General features: G+C 28.4%; 1 protein-coding gene across 3 annotated transcripts; it reads left to right on the plus strand.

The window, feature by feature from the left end:
* The first annotated feature begins 742 nt into the window (after positions 1-742).
* On the plus strand, positions 743-23,094 carry LOC129974858 (zinc finger protein 84-like). 3 transcript variants are annotated; one of them, XM_056087622.1, is made up of 3 exons: positions 743-845; positions 5,564-5,639; positions 19,882-23,094. In XM_056087622.1, the coding sequence occupies exon 3, from the start codon at positions 20,242-20,244 to the stop codon at positions 21,736-21,738; it is 1,497 nt and encodes a 498-aa protein (XP_055943597.1). In that variant the 5' UTR covers positions 743-845; positions 5,564-5,639; positions 19,882-20,241; the 3' UTR covers positions 21,739-23,094. The 3 variants fall into 3 exon arrangements, with proteins under 3 accessions (XP_055943597.1, XP_055943599.1, XP_055943598.1); XM_056087624.1 differs by lacking the exon at positions 5,564-5,639 and having other exon boundaries at positions 772-841; XM_056087623.1 differs by lacking the exon at positions 5,564-5,639 and having other exon boundaries at positions 819-845.
* Positions 23,095-23,378: the final 284 nt, after the last annotated feature.

Here is a 23,378-nt window from a genome sequence, read left to right on the forward strand (position 1 = left end):
GCCTATTTATTGAAAGCACTCACGAACTAGCCACGACAATGTAGTCGTCTCAGAATCTATTGACGAACAGTATTCACCAACAAATAATTTTATTGGACTTATTTTAGGGGTAATATATACCTGGCCACTCTAATCGATACATCTTTGTGATCACTCTGCCTTGATATAAAAGAATGTATGAACAATGGCATTGTTTATTTCGAGAAACGTGATTGCTATTTGCATTACGCTTATAGTATGCTCAGATTTCTCTTCAAACACCCTCTAATCATTCAAAAAATATTTTTAAATTCAAATTATTGCGAAATCATCTGGTGAATTTCATAGGGAGGAACGTTAGCATGAACAGATTCCAAATATCACAGAATACTATGATATTTTTGGAAGAAAATTGAAAAGTAACTCAAAGTTATATCAGCATCAAAGAAGATAATAAATAATCACAAACAAAAAGGAATTTAGTGTGCCTTAATTGTTCAGTTTTTTTTTTCTATTAAAAAAATAAGAAACATTTGTAAAATCATGTGGCGAATTCCTTAAAATCTTCTACCTTAGATTCCCAATGAGAAAAAAAAGTTCTCTATGATGATAACCCTAACTAGAATACTTATTTATATTTTCGATTTCTTACTAAACAACAGGATGAATATTACTCGTTTTCTCCAGTCAAATCTGAGCATGCGCAGAAAAACGGATTCCAGCTCAGAAAATAGAAGTCCGTTAACATCGCTTGATCCACTGTTCTCTCGCTATCCGCATCTAGAAAAACAATCTGTATTTGTTACTGTTGATAGAAGGTTGTGTTTAAATTGAACTTCTGTTTCTTAACTTTGAAATAACTGTAAGTAAGTTTTAATTGATTCATAACTCATTTTATTTTGAAAGAGTTTATTTTTTAAGGAATAAAATGTCTTTTTATATGGCTAAAATAAGATAGTTATTGTAAGGAAATGGAGGTTTGTTCTCCAGCGTAGCTCTATTGAAAGTTTAATGCTTGCTTCTACCGTAAATAAAAAACTACTGAAGTATTGTTTGCATTTTTTTTTTTTTTTGAGAATGTAAGATTATATTTATATATATAATCAATGTTCAATCAATTCAAATGATGCAGTAAATGAAACTAATGCAAATTACCTTTTAAGATTTATGGTTAGAAAAAATTATTCTCAATTACAATATATCATATGAGAGTGAAACAGTGGAGAAAAGAAGAATAATTGATGGTTGCTTTTCCCACACCATGGTATTGAAATTTTTTCTAATGCTGTTGTTTTAAAATTATGTTGTATGCTATTATCAATTTATAATTATATTACTTATTTTATATTTTATATTTATTTTATGTTTTTAACCATGCTACATAGATTTCAACATGTAAAAACATAAAATGATTAGTAAATGCATTTTTTCAAAATAAATTTGAAGCATTATGTTTACTCAAAAAGTTGATTCTACAAAATAATTTCAAGATTACCCTGGTTCTATTTAGAGAAAATTTAATCATTGAGTTCTTTTAACTGTTATATGTACATTAACAGTATTTCTGAATTGTTTTTCTGCAGGTTATATATTTATTTCGACATGGAACACCTGTTTTTCTCTTAATAAATCCATTGAATAAATTCCACTCCACTTCTTCACTCCTAAAAAAATGAAAATAGTTTACTATAAAATAATGCTATTCTAATTTTATTATATTATCAAAATTTTGAATCACTTAATAAATTTGAATGGAGATGATATAAAATGTGTTTAATGTTTAATAACTGTTCTAAATCATAATTATAACATTTAATCATTAATAGTATAATACTTAAGAATTTGAACTACATAAATTGTGAATATTTTTTGTATTAAATACAAATGAGAATTTTAAATATATATATATCCCGATTGAAACAATTCTGTTCAGTTCATTTAGTAATAGAATAATTCATCCTAATATTAAGTATCAATCTTGTTTAACGAAATCAATAAAATTTATTTTTATAAAACTGTTCTTTTATAAGCAATGAAATATTTGTGATTTTATGCTCTAATTATAAAAATTGGTTTATTATTTTCAAATGTCACTGATATAAAATTTAGCATTAAAAAAAATTGAACAAAAAGCGAAGATATTTTTCAAGAAAAAACAAAAGAAAATTATGGTAAACAATTTATTCTTAAAATGGTGATGCAAAATCTGAAATGTTTTATCAAAACATACCTGTTTACTACCAACAATGAGTTGTCTAATGCTACTACAATCTTAGGCTTAATTTGTAGCTGCAATCAAAAAGTTACAACTCAGAAAATACTGTTAATAAAGGAAATTAAGTGTATTAAGTATTTGCATGAATGTCAGAGATATTATATATTTTGTTTTATGTAATCCATTGGTAAACTAGAAATATTTGCATGAATTTTAAATGCAAAAATTATTTAGGAATCCAAAACATGCAAAAGTTTTTACTGGTCTGCAATAAGAAACTGACTGGCCACAGCAGAAAGTAATTCATTGCTTATTCTCGAATAGTAATAGCAGAAGGAGTTAGTGTTCCAGGCCACTAAAAAAATGTGTAGTTTCCTCAGAAGCCCCTATAGTGTCTTGTTTCTTTTCAAGATATACTAAATAAAATGTGAGAGCTGCAATAAAAATTGCTAGAATTATGATAAAGAACCTAATTGTTCATTTTAGATAAAAGTTATTTATCCATCATCATATCCATAGTTGTTTATCCATTATCATCTTATCATTATTTCATTGGTTATATTAGTAAAACCTCATTTCCTACTGTGCATATTTCTATAAAATTTATTTTTAAGATAATGCAAATTTCTTTTACTTGGTATATTAAAACTCTCAGAAGCCAAATGTGATAGAGTTAATACCTATGGCACAAGATTTGTTCATTAAAGATGCTTGCCCAGATGGTTTTGGTGACAGAAAAGTTTTTTGAGAATTCTCATTATTGCTGTGTTTGAAGATTAAGATAATTTTTCTTACATTTGAAAGAGAAACTTGTGCATTCCAGTGTGCTGAAGAAAATTGAGTTTCAATTAGGTTAGGAATAAAAGGGTTTAAGAAATAGTTATTCAAAGTGCGAAATGTTGCATGTGTTTATGAAAAGTACTGCTTAAGTAAAAGTACTATCAATTTCAAAATATTATTAAGTTATGAAAGTCACATTTTTGCTGTAAAACTTTTTGCAATATAGTATCTCATTTCATGTTGTTAAAAAATATAAACAGTTAATTCTATTACTCTAAGTGAAATGGTATCTAATTCTAAGCTTGTAAAAACAAGGAATAGAAGTTTAATTATTTCAGAAATCATATATATTTCACTTCTTAAGTGAAGATGACTGCAAGTTGATAGAGACTGACCTGCAAATAGGATATTGAAAATACTTATTTTTTCTGCCATTAATACTTGTTAAAAATTTGGAATAATTTGGTTGAATTCTTTTGAGATTTTATTATGAAAAAAATTCTGATATTTCTGCGATATCCAAATTTGATAACATTCTAGATATAATATGATAGTAGATGTTATTTGAGGAAATTTAATGTTGACAGGCAAATGGGAGCTTTATCAATATATCTTTTTACTGTTACTTTTGTTTCACTCTATTCTGGAAGTTATAAAATTGAAAGTACATGCAGTTTTTATTCTTTCAAAGAAGATAAAACAGCTTTTGAAAGAGTAGAAATTGTATTGCTTTCTTTTGAAAACTTGAGGGAGTTTCCACTATCTCCTTTCAAGTTGAAACAAATATATTATGTAGTGTTTGCATTACTATTCATTTCTTTACTTCAACTTTATAGACCAGTTGAGCGTGTCTTAGATGTTAAAATTTATTATTTATGTTTAAATGCTTATAAGTTTGTTTTAATTCTAAATATTTGCTAAAGTTTATTCATTGGGAAAATTTTATGTGAATTGTAAATATATGTGGAAGTATGGAGAAATTTTTCATCTCACTTGGTTTTTATAATATGTAGATAATGATTTCTTTTGTTAATTTTCCAGCACTGTATATTTATTTCAAAGGTTTGATTGTAATGCTTTTCTGCTTAATCCTCTTAACGTACATTGCATTATTTTCTTTTTTCTTAGCTCCTAAAAGTTTAAATTTTTATATAAGATGAAGTCAAGATTTTTAAGAAATTATACATGCTAAATTATTAAAAATTCAGCTCTTGCTGTTTTTGGTTATTTTAATTTTAAAAGATTTCAAAAATTAAAAATATTATTTCAAAATGAAAAGAATAGGAAATACTTAGATTGTTATTTGTCTATATAACTGATCTGATTAAAAGAATTAAAGGAATATTTTTCAAATAGTTCAAGGAAGACTTTAGTAATTATTATTGAGAACATTCCTCATATATCTTTACTTTCTAAAATATTAACCAAGAAAAATTGTTATTTATACATTCTGTCTGTTAATAAGAAATCTGTTCTTATTCTATCTGCAAATAAGAAACTCTGCTATTTCATAGTAAATTAGGCAACATAAATAATTAAATGGGGAAGTTCCAAGTCTCACCTTAAAACTAATTTATATACTTTAATATTTTTTTTTCCTGCATTATTGAGATGCATATGTACTATATATAGAGTTTGAGATGTCGGGGAACCTTTGAGACAAAACATTTGTGCATTTGTTTCACTTTTTAAAATATGATGAAAGGGCAAAGAGATATTCTGCACTGTATATCATTTATTTACTTCCTTCAGCTACTCTGATACTTACTTCCAGATAATAAGGAGTAAAAAAAAAAAAAACCATTTTCTTTTGCACCAATGACAGTCAATACACCTCTGGCAGCTCACATCCTTATTTTAAATTATTTCTATGCTCTAATTGCCCATTCATTCCCCTGTCTCCTCAATTCAGGCATCCCATTTGTGATGTGTATAATGATTCTTTCTTGGGGAAGGGGGGAAAATTTGCATAATAATTCTACAAATTTTTAAAGAAAAACACAAGTCATATTTCAATTGTTTAGTGAAATAGAAAGATACTTTCTTGTTTATTTAGAGTCCTTGTTGTAAGAAAATGTTTTGAGCCTTTTTTTTTTTTTTTTTTTTGAGATTTAAAAGTGAATTTTAATGTTTAGAGGATAATTATGATAGAAGTGAGTTTTATTTTTTTATTTTTGAACAGAAATGAAAGTTAAGGATTAATTGCAATGCTTAACAAATTCTTTGGAAGGGGAAGCAAGTGATTATTAAATATAGCATTTAGCTAGAATTTTTAAAATATTTTTTGAAAATGATGGAAATTATCATTTACCTTGACAAAGAAATTTTCTTTAATTAATAGGTTTTTAATATGTCATTAACATTTTGTTAGGCAAAAAAAGTATTTTGTGTTTGTTTGTAGCAGAATTTTAAAAATTACCATCTAGTTTAGAAGCTGTTTTTCTTATCTCTGTTTTCTCTAGACTTTAATTGACTTGGCATGTTACATGGTCTTCCAATATAACAAATTACAATGCAGTTCACATAAAATACTAAGATTTTAGATAAATAACGGAACTCATTCTGAATGTGAAATTTTGCCCTTTATAGGTTTTAAATTTCTGATAAACGACACACTGAGAATTAAGACTCCAGTAATGCTATGTGGGTAGTTCTAGTAAATTAAGTAAGTTATAAAAACCACTCTTTTGTAAATCTTCTAAATAATTTTGTTTTTATTTTAAATTTTTCTGATATTTTATTTATTATTTCAAGTGTGCCATTTGGAAACTGATTTTTCATATATTCTCTATCCTTTTGAAACTCATATATAAAATTAAAATAAAATATCAAATTAATTAATAATTAAAGAATGTATTGATTAGTATTGACTTCAAAGAGAACTAATTGTACATAATTTGAAAACAATCCCCAACTCAAAGCAAGTAAAAAATCAACTAAAAAAATTCATAATTAAAAATAATCGTCTGTCAAACTGGAAATTCCATGTTTGCAATTGTGAAACAAGTGAACTTAAATAAAAGAGTATAAACATATTTAACTGTTTTGATTTTAGTTTTTTTAAATGCTTTTTTCAGTTTCAAATCTTAAATGTTTTTTCTTGAGATTTTTTTTTTTTTTTTTTTTTTGTGTGTGTTTGTGTGTGTGTGTGTGTGAATTTACAGCTTCTAAATTAGACGCATGCTTATTTCATGAATAATTACTCACTAAAACCGGTTTTCTAAACTTTAATTACAAATAATATGCTAAGTTGTGTAATTTAGTTACTTTCAAAAGTTCAACTGTTGTTTTGCAGAAAATGATTATCTTTTAGCATACATATGAGTTATTTCCCGAATTGCAGCATTAATTCCATCTTTCAAAACTCATGGGAATGATTCCTGTAAACAATACAATTTCGAGCTCATAGAATTCCTCACCTCTCACAGCTTTTTCCATATTACTAGTAAAGGTTATTGTTAAGAGCTTGATTTCTTTTACTAAAAGCTACGCTAATTAAAAATCAATCGATTATTCTTCCACTTCAGTATCCAGTATTACTTCAACACAAAAATAATTTTCCACCATCTTAAAATTCAAAAATTTATATTTTTTAATGTTGCCAGTTTTGTGCTATACATATTTTTTATAAAGTTAAACACTGTTTAATAATATTATCAAGCACATTTTACAGCAATAATTTTCATTGTTTTAAGTGGTTATCAAAGCATTGCCATTGTTCTTTTGGAGCTTCCATCCATAGTTTTACTGTGTAAGTTAATCATAAATATGCCTTCAGTATATATAGATGAAGTATGTTTTCTTTCTTATTATATTTATTTAAGCCATAAATAAGAAGATTTTGTAGAATGTTTTTGCATGTCTTTAATTTTTAGCAGAGTTAATCCGATAATATCACAGTTTAGAGAGAAAGATAAGTCTGTTACGTAAGCATGTTGCCCCTCTTCTCACTTGTAACGCCCTCTAGCGGTATATGTAAAAAACCATCAGTCTTTGTAACATCATCGACGTAGCAGCACGCTGAAAGGCAAAGCTCAAAGAAACTCCCGAAAGCGGAGAAACAATAAAATCTTTAAAATACAAAAAAAAAGGTCCGTCATCATTATTGAACCTCTCCATTCTGGTCCTAGCGATCCGGAGACGAATTAGCGAAAATATGGAGAAAAATAAAATTCAAAAAGCCAAAGAGTTAAATAGAATCCGTGGAAGGACAAAGGCAAAAATTAACTAAATTAGTACAACAAGTTTGGAAAAATTGGAAACGTGATTATTTGAATAATTTACATCTTAGAAACAAATGGCAGTTTGCTATGAATAATGTAAATCTTAATGATATGGTTGTAATCAAAGATCCAGATTTACCTCCATATAAATGGAGACTGGGTAGAATTCAAGAATTAATAAAAGGTTCAGATGGTTTAGTCAGAGTTGTTGTAATAAGAGTTTTGAATGGTGTTATTAAAAGAGGCATTAGTCAAATATGTTTACTTCCAAAAAATTAATTGGATTTATATGTGTATATGATTGTAAATAATATATAGAGACTTTAACTCATTTGTATAAATGTGTATATATAAGAATTATTTCAGTATTTTTTATTTGTTTTTACATTTATTCATTTTTTATAATAATTCTGTCGAATTTAATGTAATGTGTGAAATTCATATAGTGTCTGAATGTTCAAATTGTGCAATTTCAAGGCGGGAGTATGTTACGTAAGCATGTTGCCCCGCTTCTCACTTGTAACGCCCTCTAGCGGTATATGTAAAAAACCATCAGTCTTTGTAACATCATCGACGTAGCAGCACGCCGAAAGGCAAAGCACAACCAAACTCCCGAAAGCGGAGAAACAATAAAATCTTTAAAATACAAAAAAAGGTCCGTCATCTTTATTGAACCTCTCCTAAGTCAACTTGAAATAATTCATATTTTTGAAAAAATTTCAGTTTGTTTCTTGTGCCAGTGCTACATTTAATTATATAGGATATATCCATTTAATGTGAAGAGTTTTTCTCTACTATTTATTTGTTGAAGGGGTTTAATTCTACCACATTAAATCCGTATACCTCTAATGGACCTCACTGTATTTTACGGGATGTAGCATTTCTTCTAGAATTGGCAAATTTGATTCAAGCATATTTGATGAATGATATATATGTTTCCATCCCTCTTTTTTAATACGTAATTTACCTAATATTTACTATTTTTATACAATAATTCTGGAAAACAGTTTATACTAAATATTTATTTTATTAAATCAGTCAAAAGTACATTTTCTCTGCTCCCAGTTTAAAAAAGCATTTAGTAACACATTTAAAAAAGAAATCATATCCTTGTGATGTGTGCACTAAGAGTTTTTATCAAATGGGGAGTTTGATAAACCATTTACAGACCCATTTGAAAGATAAACCGTATGTATGTGATTATCAGCAATAGAGTACTGTGTGGTATAAGAACATTTTTAAGAGAATTTTAATGACCCAAATGAGAGAAAATTTGAATATGTTTTTTTTTAATTCGTAAATATTTTTTTTAAGTTGCAAAATTAAATAACTCTTTATTGAAGCAGTAAAATACAGCACAGTTGTAGTTCATGAGATGTTTAATAGTTTTTTTTTTTTTTTTTTTTTTTTTGTCGTCATGAAGTAGATTGTGAATAAATTTTCTTAACCTCGTTGAGGACCATGATCTCATATTGGTAATCACTCAATTCTTCCTTCACGGCTCACAGCGAGATATTTATTTTGGAGGTTTTATTAAATTTTTAAACAAAACTAAATGACGGAAATTTTATACAACTTTCATTTGTAACTTTGTTTTCATGCGTATAATTTTTGTTTCCGTTGGTATAGTTAAAATCTGAGTGTTTGGCTGTTTCATTCATTTTATGTTGTAGTCTTTATATTAATAAATAATAAGTAGTAGTATATTACATATGTTACTTGTAAAATTGAAGTCATATGAAAATGATGATTTTATGTGAATTTTTTTTGTAAAATTAGGCCTAACTGCGAAAACTGCGTTGGCCCGTGGTGACGCTCTACTTCAGAGCGTTCCGGACCTGTGAGAGCGCTTCGTTCTCTACGTCCTACTTCTGAAGGGGTTAAAATTTGCAAAAGTCTGACTGACTTTTATTTATTCACACGAAAAACCCCGCTTGTCAATGACTTTAGTAAAGTTTTTTTTAACAGAGAAATTTGAGTAACAGTTACTGATGTACAAAAAAATAAGAGAAATGAAGATCCTGAGATTTATATTGTATAGCATTTCCTTGAAGAAGACACAAAAACGATCTAGCTGTGCAAGTGTATAACTTTGTATATTTCTCAATGAATAAAGTATGTATTGATGGAAATAAGGCTGAAAAAACAAATACGGTTATGATTTTTATGTTAAAAAATTCTTATCTGGAAAGAAATATAAGCTGCTGGCACATTACGGAAATTACCGAGAGCCATCAAGTGCAAGTTCTAGTTTTAATCAATGGAAAGAAAAATAATCGGCCTAAATAAATAGAGGGTATTTTCATGCAAAATAGAAAATGCTCGTCGAAATATTTGCACCTTGAAAAATGAGGCAATCATGAGGCTGGTGCTGAAAAGCAGAATTAACCCTCCTTTTGAATTCAGATTACGTCATACTGTTAATATAATATACGAATTCACATAAACCTTTTTTTCTTTTTATTAATTTATATGTGAAATATATTCCAAAATAAATTGCCTGTCATAAAATTTACATAAATTTTACCTGAATGTGTTGTTATGTGATAAAAATTTAGAATATTTTTTTTTATTTCAAGTTGTTTATTAATTATAATTAGTAAATGTTAATAAATTTCAATTACATTTTTTACATGTTTTTAGTTTGAGATTTAAAAAAAAATTTTTTTAACGAACAGAGACAGATTTTGTTTATGCTGAAATTCTAATTGCATAAATTCTTAAAAATTTACTAATTTTAAATTCAAATGATAATAATTTTAAATGCGCAGTAAAAATAGTTTTGCAACAACAACAACAGAAAAAAAGAAACACAAGAACATCTCAAAATTATTACATATTGCATTAGATATTTTTGTGAACTACATAAAATTATTTAATGGACAATTTTAAAAAGAAAAAGAAATGAAAAATAATTTAGTTCAACTCCTGCTGAGTAATCTAAAAACAAAATTACTGTATATTTGGAAATGTTTTTTCCTGAAGTACTATCGAGCAATCATATAGCTAAGATCAGATTAAGCTTTATAGGAGCTTTTAAGCAATGCATCTTGGATACCCCCTTTTCCTTCTCTAACTTCCGTAACTAAATATTTTTATTTACTTTATTTTATTTCTACACACATAGTTTCAAACAGGAAATTTTTGCATGCTGAAATAGCAAAATTTTGTTTATGATTTAATTTGAAAAATAGATCGAATAGCATTCCGAAATTTAAACGATACTTGATTTTAATTTTAATTAGTTTGAATGCATTGTCTTTTAATTTAAACGAAAACATTGTATTAAATTATTTTGAAAATATCGCAAATGTGTACCGGAAGTTGTCTACCCCAAACTCTCTCCTTACTCTCTGATGACAATATTATACCGAAAAGGCCATTCATATTATAATATACATTAGCTCCGAAATATTAATATTTGACGTGAATTATCATTTTTTTTTTTTTGTTCTGTTGTGTCAATTTTGTAAATTATTTTGACCCTATCATGCAGTTAATAGTATCCGAAAATCGATTTGTGTTTTAGAAGCGTTTTTCCCGATCGATTGAAACAAAACTTTAACACAAAACTACTCCTACAGCCACAAAATCTTATACCAAATTTGGTATATTTAAATCAGTGTGCTTTGAGTTAAAAAATTTACATATTCCTGAATGACAAGGTAGACAGACGATCAACACTTTGTTGAATTTGGTTCAGAATTTGATAAGTGTCTACACTATAGACGTTAATTCTATTTGCCGAATTTTATCTATCTAGCTTTCTTTCTTTTGTAGTTATAGTGTTAAGTTATATTCTAAACTCTGCACAGATGTTGCTCATAATTTGATAAAAATCTACAAACGACCGTGTCAAGACTGTAAACCAAATCTTATCTTTTGAGATCAAAGCTTTTTTGAGTTATGTTTGTCACAGAAGGACGGTCGTATATTTTTAAAAATGTGTTTTCGGAAACTCAGAGAAGTCGAAAATGTGGACATAAAATTTTGAAACTTCTTAGACGTACTGTGAAATCTGAATATCTATTTTTTTTCCCCTCCGATATATTGAATTCCGATATATTTTCTCCCTCCGATATACAAATAATGACGTAACATGAAGTATAATACTGAGTGAGTTCATGGAATTAGAGTACACTGAAAGAAATAAAAACGATGTCTTACAACAACAGAAATTTTTGTTGTACTTTGTTTCATGATAATAAATTTTCTTTATATCTAGCTTTAGCTGTAAATAAAATTTTTTTTTTCTTTGCATTAGAATTTATTATATTGTTTTTGATCATTTAATTCATAAAATCGAGAAAAGATTTCTTCATCTGCTATTCAGTTAAGCTTTAAAATCTTGTTTTGTATTTAATAATCAGTTTAGTAACATCAACAACAAAAAAATATATCAAGCCTTTATGAATACATTTTATAGTATTTTTCACCTAAACGAGATTTAGATGCTGATTACTTATTCTTTTTAACAAAATGAAAAAATATTTCAATTTAGAATTCTAGCTGCGACTTTACAAATGCTAAATACTTTAAAAGTTATTGATGGGTGCAAAGCTGATTTCAAATGCTGCAGCAAAATATACAAATCAACTCTAGAAATAGAAATGAAATTGCTGCAAAGTTACAAAGGCGAATTCGGATCTTTCTAGAACTTTCTATGGTGGGAACTTAGCATTTTTACTGAACTTGCTGTGCGTATATGTAATTTTGACGCATTTTTGCTGATAAATTAAACCGAAAATATGGCATTGAACTACTCGTTGTATTAACAAGATCGCATATAAAATCTCATTAACTGAAATGATTGCGTTTCCATGCATTTGAAATTACAGACCGACAGACGACCAACCGTTTGACACATGGTTCAAAATGTGATAGAAATCTGTCTTTTAATTGCTAAATATGTGTACTAAATTTTATTTATTTAGCTCTTTACATTTTGTGTTTTTCACTTACACTCACACAGCCTTATTTCCTCTGAATAGATTTCATTCAAAATTTCACAGAAATCTAAAGATTTATGTCATAAATCGATACACTAAATTTCATCTTTCTAGCTCAAAACTTTTGTGAGTTATCGCGTTCATAAACAGACATAATGCATAAAAAAAACTTAGGGGAATCTAAAACAAATCTCGAATCCGAATTTTTTTCCCGATTACAATATTTCTATACTTCGTACAAAGAAAAAAAAGGAAAGAAAAAAAATCAATGAAAGATCGCTTGAAAAATAGTAAAATATTATCATAGCAAACCATCGCCCCCGGAGGCGGGCCTCGAAATGAGGATGAGGTGCTTCCGGCATGGTCGTGCATCTCGCTAGCCTAGCGGGTACATGAAAAAGTGGAGATCTAGCTCCTCCCATCGATTACGGAACGTAATCGATTACTTCTCCCATCGATTACGGGATTGTACAGTGGCCGGTGATGGCCCTTAGCACTCAACCACATATCCTGCCATTGTTGCTGTATAACGCGTGCCTTCGGGCGGTTGGAGAGTCAGTGATATGACTTATCATACTGAACATTTCGTCTGACATTGCCAAATTCAATATTGATATATCCGCTTCTTGCACATAAGGTCATATTTTACAAAAATTTACTTACCTTTAATAGCACTGGTAATTCCTGTAAATACTAGCTTCTTTAAAGAAATAACTACTTATATACATACTACTGATACATTCGAAGAAGAAAAATTAAGTATTTGACTTATATTAAAGTATAAGAGGATTGGTCGAGATGATTAATGTGAATTTTCTAAGAAATTTTTTTTGAAGGAGATTTGACGAAATTGTTGCTCTGTTAATCATCTGAGAATAAATTTCTTAATATGTGAAATTTTGACTGAAATACAAATCATATTTCATGTTTCCATTTTATTAAAACGTGTTCGAATGTATTAAGTGATTGGATTTGAAAGCATTTTTCTTTTTAATTTCTTAATATTTTGTTTCACTAACCTTTTTATTTTACTTGCTAAGTAGATGTTACGAATTTACTTCTTTATAATTTTGTATTAACGGAGCTTCAGATGTCGCCACTTTTAAATATTGGCGCAGTTCTATTAACCCCAACATCCGTCATTAAGACGCAACAGGTTTTTTCTGAAGTTTCGCTGACGGAACTTCACTTAAATTTTAATTTCCAGGAAATTTAAATAAGAAATTTATTATTATGAAAAATTTGCAATTTACTGAAATTAAAAGGCCTTTTTTTTTAACTGCAGTGTGAAAAAATAAAACACTTGCAACTTTTTTTTTGTGTGTGCTTTTTTATCTTAAATGTAAAATATTAATTTAATCAATGTATTAATTGGCATTTTCACAAGAATATTTAAATTTTGTGCAGTCTGTCAAAAAAGTATCTGAATGCTATTCTTTCTTCCGAAACTAATTATTATATAATAAAACTGTAAATGCTTGTCGTTGTAGAAATATCTTCACTATAAATGGAAGGGGCCGTCTTCAAAATTAGATTTACACAAACTCAATTTTTCAAAACACTCAATTTTCAAATATATATTTAAACTCTCGAAATTAAAGCAGCTTGAATATATAAAACATTTTGTAATTTCAAGTAAATGGTTAATGAGTGAAACAAAATTTTTATTTTTTAATTCCTAATATTCCTTATCAGAGACCCATATGACAACCTATTTGTCTTTTTAAAATTTGTAGGATTTTATTCCTTGATTTGAACTCATTGTCATGGTTTCGTTGTGATTTTTTGTCATATATTATCGTTTTAGCAATTGTTATTTTGGTATCATTTTAATGGAAACGGTTTTTTTAAAACTTTGAGCTAGAAATAAGTTTCTTTTGCGCAGTATAACCTTCATATTGTTTCTTGAGCCATAAAACATCAAACCAAACAAACAAACAAACAAAAAAAAAAAAAAAAAGCTTGATCAACTTGATAGCAGTCCCTAACAGCGCTACAAACCGATCTGTTCTCAACTGCAAAATGTCGTGTCAACTGCTGAATTGTATTGATAACTAGATGCCACTTTGTTGTTGTTGTTGTTGTTTCATTCTTGCTCACTGGCTACATTGAAGAAGAAAAAAATGATTTTATGTCTTATCAAGCAAAAAAAGTGTATTTCTGTAATCTTTTATATAGAAATAATATAATTTGCCAAAACCTATTTCTATTATTTCGTTAAACGTTTTAAAAAATAAAGATAATTGAACATAATTCAATGCATTACATTTTAGTTCAATTGTCTTTAAAGCAGTGTATAGCTTTGGAGTATTTCTGCAAATAGTATTGCTGTCATGAGCATTCAAATCTCCAAAATGCACTTTTTCCTAAAGATTTCCACAATTTTGGCCACTACTGTGTATATACATGTATCAATTCTTGCCGCAAACGAGATATATAGAGAATACAGACATTACCACTGAATGAACATGGATAAAATTGTATAATATTAATAAGAGATAAACAGTAACAGTATAAATAACAAAACAGTATAAATATTACTTTTCATAGTTACAATTACAAAATGATGAAAGATATACAAATATTGTTAAGATTAATTTAATCAAACATCAAAACCTAATAACGATAGAATATTTTTTAATAGTCATCTTTAAGAATGCTACTTAAAATCAATTACACTTTGTTAAGCAAGAGAAAATAATGCACAACAATAATAAATATGACCATTTCACCCTTAGTTATCATCATTGACATTGCTAGTTTAAATGTAGGATAGGCCTTAATATAATTTTTCGCTTTTTCATCATGATTTTCTTTAAACAATGACGTAAATGTGCAATCATTAAATTTGCTTTATTTCGTTCGAGGCATCTATAACCCTTTTGTCCTTCTTTTGCTATGCAACTGATACTATTAAAATTGATACAAATGCAAAATAAGCTTCATATTAAGTTGTGGTCAGAGCTATTTTAAAGACTCTTTATCTTTAGACGTTTCTACTTTCTCGTATACGTACATGCGAGAAAGTAATAAAATAATTCGCCAAAAAATTCGAACTGGATCTTTTGGCGAATCTCCACGTTCTAGAACTACCTGAATTTGAATAACGCATTTTTGGAAAATGTCTGTCTGCCAGTCTGCAACAAAGATAATTCAAAAACACTCTGAGCTAGGCGGTTGAATTTTGGTATACCGTTTTTACACCAAATTTTCTGGTTTCTATTAAATTTTGAGTAAAATTTGTTCAGAGAAAGTTCGTCCGGCTGTTCGAATATAAGTTAACACGATAGCTACTAAACGAAGAGGACTAAATCGGTAACCTTCGATATACACATTTGACATCTATATTGTGAAACCTGTCAAAATTTGAACTATATTCAACAGTGAATTGATTGTCTATCGGTCTGCACTTTCAGAAATATGTAAACGCGATATTTCAAAACCCCGATGACTTAAATTTGTGTAGTGTATAAATTTGGTATATGGTTTTATTTATTAGAAGTGATTTTTTTTTTTTTTTTTTTTTTTTTGTCGAATCTTTTTTTCAATTGGTTGAGAAAAATGTGTCGAAAGCACAGATTTGATTTTCGGATATTATTAACGGCTTGCCAGGGATTTATCGTCAAGGATGACACGATAAATTCAGTAAAAATGCTGAAGTCACGAAGTTTACATTTCGTAACTATTGTACGCCAATGTCATGCACTGGGATGATATCTTGACTAGAGACTGTGCGAGAAAGTTTTGTCGAGACCATTCCCGCTGTTTGTTTCACAGTTAACTCAATCATTAACTATTGTTGAGGATTGTTATTAAGATATGTTTTTTCATATGTGAATTAGATAAGAAAGAAATAGGAGTTGTGATCAAGTAAGATTCTAGCTATGACTTTTGTCCCTTGTAATTTTTTATTCATTTGCGGATATTTTGCTAAATATTGCGGTTGTGTAACTTTATTCGTCTTGTAAACCACATGGTTATTAAATAATTCTTCTTATTTAGCTTTTAACAATTGAAGGAAATCAAGTGATTAAAGGTACTTTTGGAAAATTACCAAAAGTGAGAAAAATGTTGCATGGATTAAATTGGTATCATTAAAAAGTTTTTTTTTTTTAATTTTGAAACGGTGTAAAATTTATTTCTGAGCAATAATATTTTCGCAGTTGGCTCAAAATAAAAACCTTATTCATGAAAGTTATTGCAGGGAAACGAGAAGATTAAGTTTAATTTTTAATTCATTAATTTTTTTAAAAAAAATGTTGCTATGTACACATTGGCAAATTTGATAGTTGTACTCAAAATGGTGTAACCTGTAGAGCGCCAATACGCATATCTTCATTTTTATTATTAGTAGAGATAACGATTTTTTTTTTTTTTTTTTTTTTTTTGAGGACCATTTCTAATTTTGATATAGTTCACTTCGCTTTTCTTTAATTGCGTTTTCTAGAAATATTTCACAGAGTCGGATTTTATCAGAATCGTTCCTGAGAATGCGAGATCAGATAATTGCATTACAATATAGGGACTAACAGTTCTCATTATTAAACAAAATTTTGTCATTCTCCTTTCGTAACTTGCAAATATATAAACAGCTCAAAAATGATTTTTACGTTATCTTAGTAATTGTAACTAGTTTCAGTGTTCAAATTTTTTAATACATTTTTCATCAATGAAAAAATATTTTAAGCTTATTTTCAATATATTTCGCACTCTTGTAAAAAAATTCATATATTTTCATATTCAGCAAAAATAAAAAAATTCATATTTTTTTATTTTTGCTACAAATATTTTATTCTGGATTTTTCACCCATTCTTTGGAGGAAAAAATTTAATAAATTTTTGGATGGAGGATTTTTTTTCCATCCAAAAAATGGAATATTTTCCCTCCATTCTTGGCTTATTTTCCTTAACGTGTAATTATTTGTTTAAAGTTTGCTTTTAGTAAACTTCTGGAATTTACAGATATGTGGTAAATTCAAACAGTATTTATGATTCAACAGTTGAATTTGCAGCGAAGCTTTATCGCCATAAGTAGCAATGGTGAAAAGTTTATGAAATGTGTTCATTTTTGTTGCTCATTTTTGTAAAATAATTAGATGCGAAAAAAAAATCGTTCTTCATATAGCTTTCTTATTGTAGTAAAGTAAATTTTATATTCAACTTGATTAAATTTGTTGAATAATCCTCTGAGATATTATCAAAATTATAAAAAATATTGTGTAGAACACGAAACAATTGAATACTGAACAATTCTGTTTGCTATATTCATGTTTTTAAAAACTTGTTTGGTTTCCGGACATTTTTTTCTGTTCATTGAAGTGTAATCATTTCCGTTTCATCTTTAAATTCAAATTTTATGGGAGATGATAGAAAATTAGAGAAATGAATAATTCAATTTACAGAGCGGTGTAAGCCTTCTAAAATGGTGTCGGTTATTTGACTGTCAAAATTTGAAGCTCAAAAATATTTATGTTGGCTTTCAAGACCTCGTTGTCTGAAATATTTAATTAAAGATTTTTAGTGACCCGTAATCCCGTCAGACCTGTTGGTTGCCAAAAGTGGTTAGAACTTAATAAAATGGTTTTTATAAAATGCTGTTAAATATTTGTATTCACATTCACGTTATATTATACACATGTGCTTATTCTAAATAATTTTTTGATTTTTTTAAACTTATTTTTATTAGTAATCAAAAATATGAGGTGCACTAACATCGTAAATAAATTTCAGTTCTACGATTAAACAAAATATAGTAATTATGTAAATTCAAATGATGTATAGAAGTTTTTATTTCCTTACAAAATGGTAATGAGTAAATTTTATATAGTACGATATTACAAACTATTGGATTTTCTTTAAAGCTGATATTTTTTTAAATTTATGCTTCATATTAAATGAATAAAAATGATAGAAATAATTGCTTCTACATACATAGCATGAAAAAAAAATTGCCATTTACCATGGTGTGAGTATTTAATTAATATTTTACCATTTTTATTGTACTGATCTGGCACATATATGCATGAAAGACATTTAATTAGTTGGATAGTAGTACAGTATAAGGAAGCGATAGATTATGTATGAACTTTTATTTCATTGTACGCAAAATATTGAGAGAAAACATCAATCAATTTAAGATGTCTCAATTGTTTGCATATCATTGATGAATATTATAAGTATTTTCTTTCAGATGATAATTATAATTTCATAAAGACACTTGTCCGAATATAAACATTTCCTCAGAAATTATATCAAACTAATCACCTTTCGCGACCATCTGGCTCGTACAGAATATTGACTGTGTTTCGTCCCAATTCAATATTTTATGCATTACTTAATGTTTATAATATTCTCAACACAATATTTTTAAGTATCGAATTATTGTAGACATTAGTTTAATTATATCAATGTCCCGTTTTTAAAGCAACACTAGGACTATTTTGGGACCCACCTCGTAATTGTGAATCGCGGTCAGATGACGACGACGACAGCTGAGCTGCCACTCGCACTCCAAACTCCACACCAGCGGGAGGACGTTTGGCCTCGGTGGATTTAACGTGCACGAAACCCGCTTACACGATAGTTCTTCGGTCGACTCGGGTCTCGAACCTGAAGTTCTCCGCTTCGAAAGCCGAGATCTTACCACCTCAGCCCATTGCAGACATTTCAGCCGTGTTATTTTGGAAATATTGTCCTGTTCTGTTCTTTGTGTATAAAGTTCCAAGTAGTCATATTGTTGTTAAATTTGGCTCCATTTGTTTTCTAATATTTGTGATACTGTAACTTCACTTAGTTATTTCTTAAGCACTTTACTCAAGTATTAAAATCTTTCTTTTTGATATTTCAACTATGAAATCACACGATTATATAGCTGATGAAACCGTGAAAACGATTTGAGATTTTTGCAATAAAAGGTAATAATAAATATTAGACTTATAAAAAGGAAACTAAACCACCAAAAAAAAATGTCAATATTCAGGCGAAAGCAATTGCACAGTAATCAAACTGGCATCGTAGAAGAAAATTTTTATATTATTATTAAAAAATATTATATAAATCAATTTAAGAAAATAATATTGTTGAGAGTTTTCAGGAAAAATATCGAAATTTTGTTTTATTTTCAATTAATTAAAATTTTAAAAAAACATTACTTGGGTGCACATTCTAACCTGCCAAACAATATTTGTTCCATATTTGGTTTCCCTTGACCAAATAATTTATCTTGTGGCACGCGAGACACACATACGCGTTCTCTTTTATTGTAATTAGATATAAGTACTGCAGTTTATTTATTTCTAATGAAACTTAATGTTAGTAACTTAAAGGGTGCATAATTTCTTCTACAGCTACCAAATTTCTTTCAGGTGTTTCTTTTTTTATTTATTTATCTCTCTCTCTGCGCGTGCGTGTGTGTGTGTGTGTATTTAACTACATAAAAATCTGCTATTTTCCAGGAATTTCTTAACGAAATGTAATTCTTCAACAACAAACATTTATAATTAAGATGTGAAAGTATTGTATGTTATTTGTATAGCACACATTATAAAAAATTAATTGCATAATACGTTGAGTGTTAAAAAGTAGATTGCATAGTGTGTTGTACACATAATACATATTTTAATAAATTGTAATACATTATTAAAATATATTTTTTTAATGTTTGTAGTATTGAAATGTTGTTATTTTTGAAATTTTAAATTCGGGTGTAAATATTAATAAAATTTTCTTTTTTCAGGTTATGGAAGCAAGGGAAACAGCAAAAATATTCCTTATAAATCATAAGCAATAAAAGCAAGTAGTCCTCTGAAAAATTAAAAATATATATTCTGTCGATTCTTGTAAAATATATATCATGCACAAGCAGCATATCTAATAGATACCTTTGCCAATAATAGTTCTTTTATGTTTTAATAAGATAAAAATCAAGCAGATCTAATTTTTTTTGCAAAAGATTTTCTAAGAAGCACACTTTAATAAGGCATTTTCTAGCGCCCGTGAAAGAAAAGGCAATCTCTGGATCATAAAATATAAAATATTTTCTAATCTATGCACTCAAATTTGAAATATATGCAAGCTTTCGAAAAAATTCTGCAAAATGTGTAGCAAAGTAATTTCTTCGCAAGAATATATGATGCCACAAATCTTGACACATATTAAAGAGAAACCATTTGTTTGTGATGTGTGCAACAAAGGTTTCTCTCTTCCAGGAAATTTAAGGACGCATACGAAAGAGAAACCTTATGTTTGTGAGATTTGCAATAAAGCTTTTTCTCAAAAAGGAAGTTTAAAGTCTTATTTACACACGCATACGAAAGAGAAACCGTATGTTTGTGAGATTTACAGTGAAGCTTTTTCTCTAAAAGAAAGTTTAAAGAGCCATTTACGGACGCATACAAAAGAGAAACCGTATGTTTGTGAGATTTGCATTAAAGCTTTTTCTCAAAAAGGAAATTTAATTATACATTTGCGGACGCATACAAAAGAGAAACCGTATGTTTGTGACATTTGCGGTGAAGCTTTTTCTCAAAAAGGAAATTTAAATTACCATTTACGGACGCATACGAATGAGAAACCATATATTTGTGAGATATGCAATAAAGCATTTACTCGAAGAGGATGTTTAAAGAGACATTTAAGGACGCATACGAAAGAGAAATCGTATGTTTGCGAGATTTGCAGTGAAGCTTTTTCTCAAAAAGGAAATTTAAAGAGTCATTTATGGACGCATATGAAAGAGAAACCATATGTTTGTGACATTTGCAATAAGGCGTTTTCTGAGCCCAACAATTTAAAGATGCATATAAGGACGCATGCGAAAGAGAAACCGTATGTTTGTGAGATTTGCAATGAAGCTTTTTCTCAAAAAGGAAGTTTAAAGGCTCATTTACGCTCGCATACAAAAGATAAACCGTATGTTTGTGAGGTTTGCAGTAAAGCTTTTTCTCAAAAAGGAAATTTAATTATACATTTGCGGACGCATACAAAAGAGAAACCGTATGTTTGTGAGATTTGCAGTGAAGCTTTTTCTCAAAAAGGAAATTTAAATTACCATTTACGGACGTGTACGAATGAGAAACCATATATTTGTGAGATATGCAATAAAGCATTTTCTCGAAGAGGATGTTTAAAGAGACATTTAAGGACGCATACGAAAGAGAAACCGTATGTTTGTGAGATTTGCAGTGAAGCTTTTTCTCAAAAAGGATATTTAAAGAACCATTTATGGACGCATACGAAAGAGAAACCGTATGTTTGTGAGGTTTGCAGTGAAGCTTTTTCTCAAAAAGAAATTTTAAAGAGCCATTTTCGGACGCATACAAAAGAGAAACCGTATGTTTGTGAGATTTGCAGTGAAGCCTTTTCTCAAAAAAGAAATTTAAAGTGCCATTTACGGACGCATACGAATGAGAAACCATATATTTGTGAGATATGCAGTAAAGCGTTTTCTCGAAGAGAAAGTTTAAGGAGACATTTAAGGACGCATACGAATGAGAAACCGTATATTTGTGAGATATGCAGTAAGACGTTTTCGGAGCGAGGAAATTTAAAGAAACATTTAAGGACGCATATAAAAGTGAAACCGCACGTTTGAAATGTATGCAAGAAAACATTTTCTAGTGGATGCTTTTTATGGAAATATTTTCCGACGCATACGATACAGAAAACTGTGTGTAGTAAAGCATTTAATGCAAAAGGAAATTTGCACCCCCATTTACCGATCCATTCTAAAGAGTAACTACATGTTCGTTGTGTTTGTAATAAAGCATTTCTGGTCGAAACATTGAAAGGAGATATTTATTGAGGCATGCAAAATTAAATACACATATTTGTAAGATGTGCAACAAAGTGTTTTCCTTACGAGGAAATATGAAATTGCGTTTATGGGTTTATATGAAATGAAAATATGAGCAATAAAATATTTTCTGAACATTTGAGTTCACACATTTATTGACGGATGGAAGAAAAAAAAAACCTTGTTTCTGATGCATGCAAAAAACCTTTTTCTCGATGAAGTATTTCGAAAATATTGAGTAACAGTCGCGAGTTAAAAAAAATCAAAATGTACACCCTCTTTCCTATAGGGGAATACAAAGGCTCTTTTACTGATACATACAAAAGAGAAATCTTATATGTACAATTATTTGCAACATAGCTCGGGAGTAAAGAATGTTTTTAAAAAGAATTTAATCATACATATTGAAACAAAATTATATATATACCATTTTTTTTTAATTTTTCTATCATCATAATTAATTAAGAATTTAATGAAGTATACAAATAAACCGGAATTGTGTGTCTGTGAAGCGTTTTGTATAGCTTATTTTAATGATGCAGATTTTTGCCGGGTTTACAATCGGCCAGTTATAAGACTTGCAATAGGCAACGCATGCGCAGAGAGGGACTGATTTATGTTTGGGATAATTTCATAAGATATATTCAGGGATTCCATCCTTGGCTATAAATTGCCGTTTTGGCGTCCCTCAATTTTTCTTTTCCTTTGCGTATCGTATTAAAATGGGGAATATTTACAAAATGTAACATGGTAAAATAAAATGAAAGGTGAAATTACAAAATACTATATAAAAAAAATCAAATAAAATGAGAAAAAACTCGCATCGGAAAGGACATAGAGCAAAAAATTTCGGAATTAATCTCTGTTAAGTAATCACTTTTTTTCAGGCAAAAAAAAAAAAAAACATGTATTTGGCCAAGTGTAAACTCCCCATAGAATATTAATTATTGACTTTCTCAGTCGAAACTTGACCTGACAGTTTAGAAGATTAAAAACCTTTACTCATCTGAAGATGTTTTTTCTAATGCTGGCCTACAACTTTGATATCCTGTGAAGCTTTACCAAAGAAACCCATTTTGTTTTTCTTTTAACATTGAACAATAAATGTTAACTAAACGAATAAGAATTTTATGTTGAATTATTTTCTACGAAAGAAAATTTATGGAAATATTTACTGACAAATTGAAAGGAGAATCATTGTGAATTTAACTTCTTTTAAAAAATTTACTGTAAAAAAATTGATTGCACGTTCACTAACACTTATGGAAAAAAAAAGAAACAATTATATATATATATATATATTTACTGTAAAAAAAATTGATTACACATTTACTGATACTTATGAAAAAAACACCGTTATATATATATATATATATATATATATATATATATATATATATATATATATATATATATATATATATATATATATATATATA

Source organism: Argiope bruennichi, chromosome 7 (genome assembly GCF_947563725.1).
Source record: "Argiope bruennichi chromosome 7, qqArgBrue1.1, whole genome shotgun sequence".
Lineage (NCBI taxonomy): Eukaryota > Metazoa > Arthropoda > Arachnida > Araneae > Araneidae > Argiope > Argiope bruennichi.

Excerpts from the sequence above, each read along its gene's own strand:
- LOC129974858 (XM_056087622.1), top strand. The coding sequence starts at position 20,242 with ATGTGTAGCAAAGTAATTTCTTCGCAAGAATATATGATGCCACAAATC.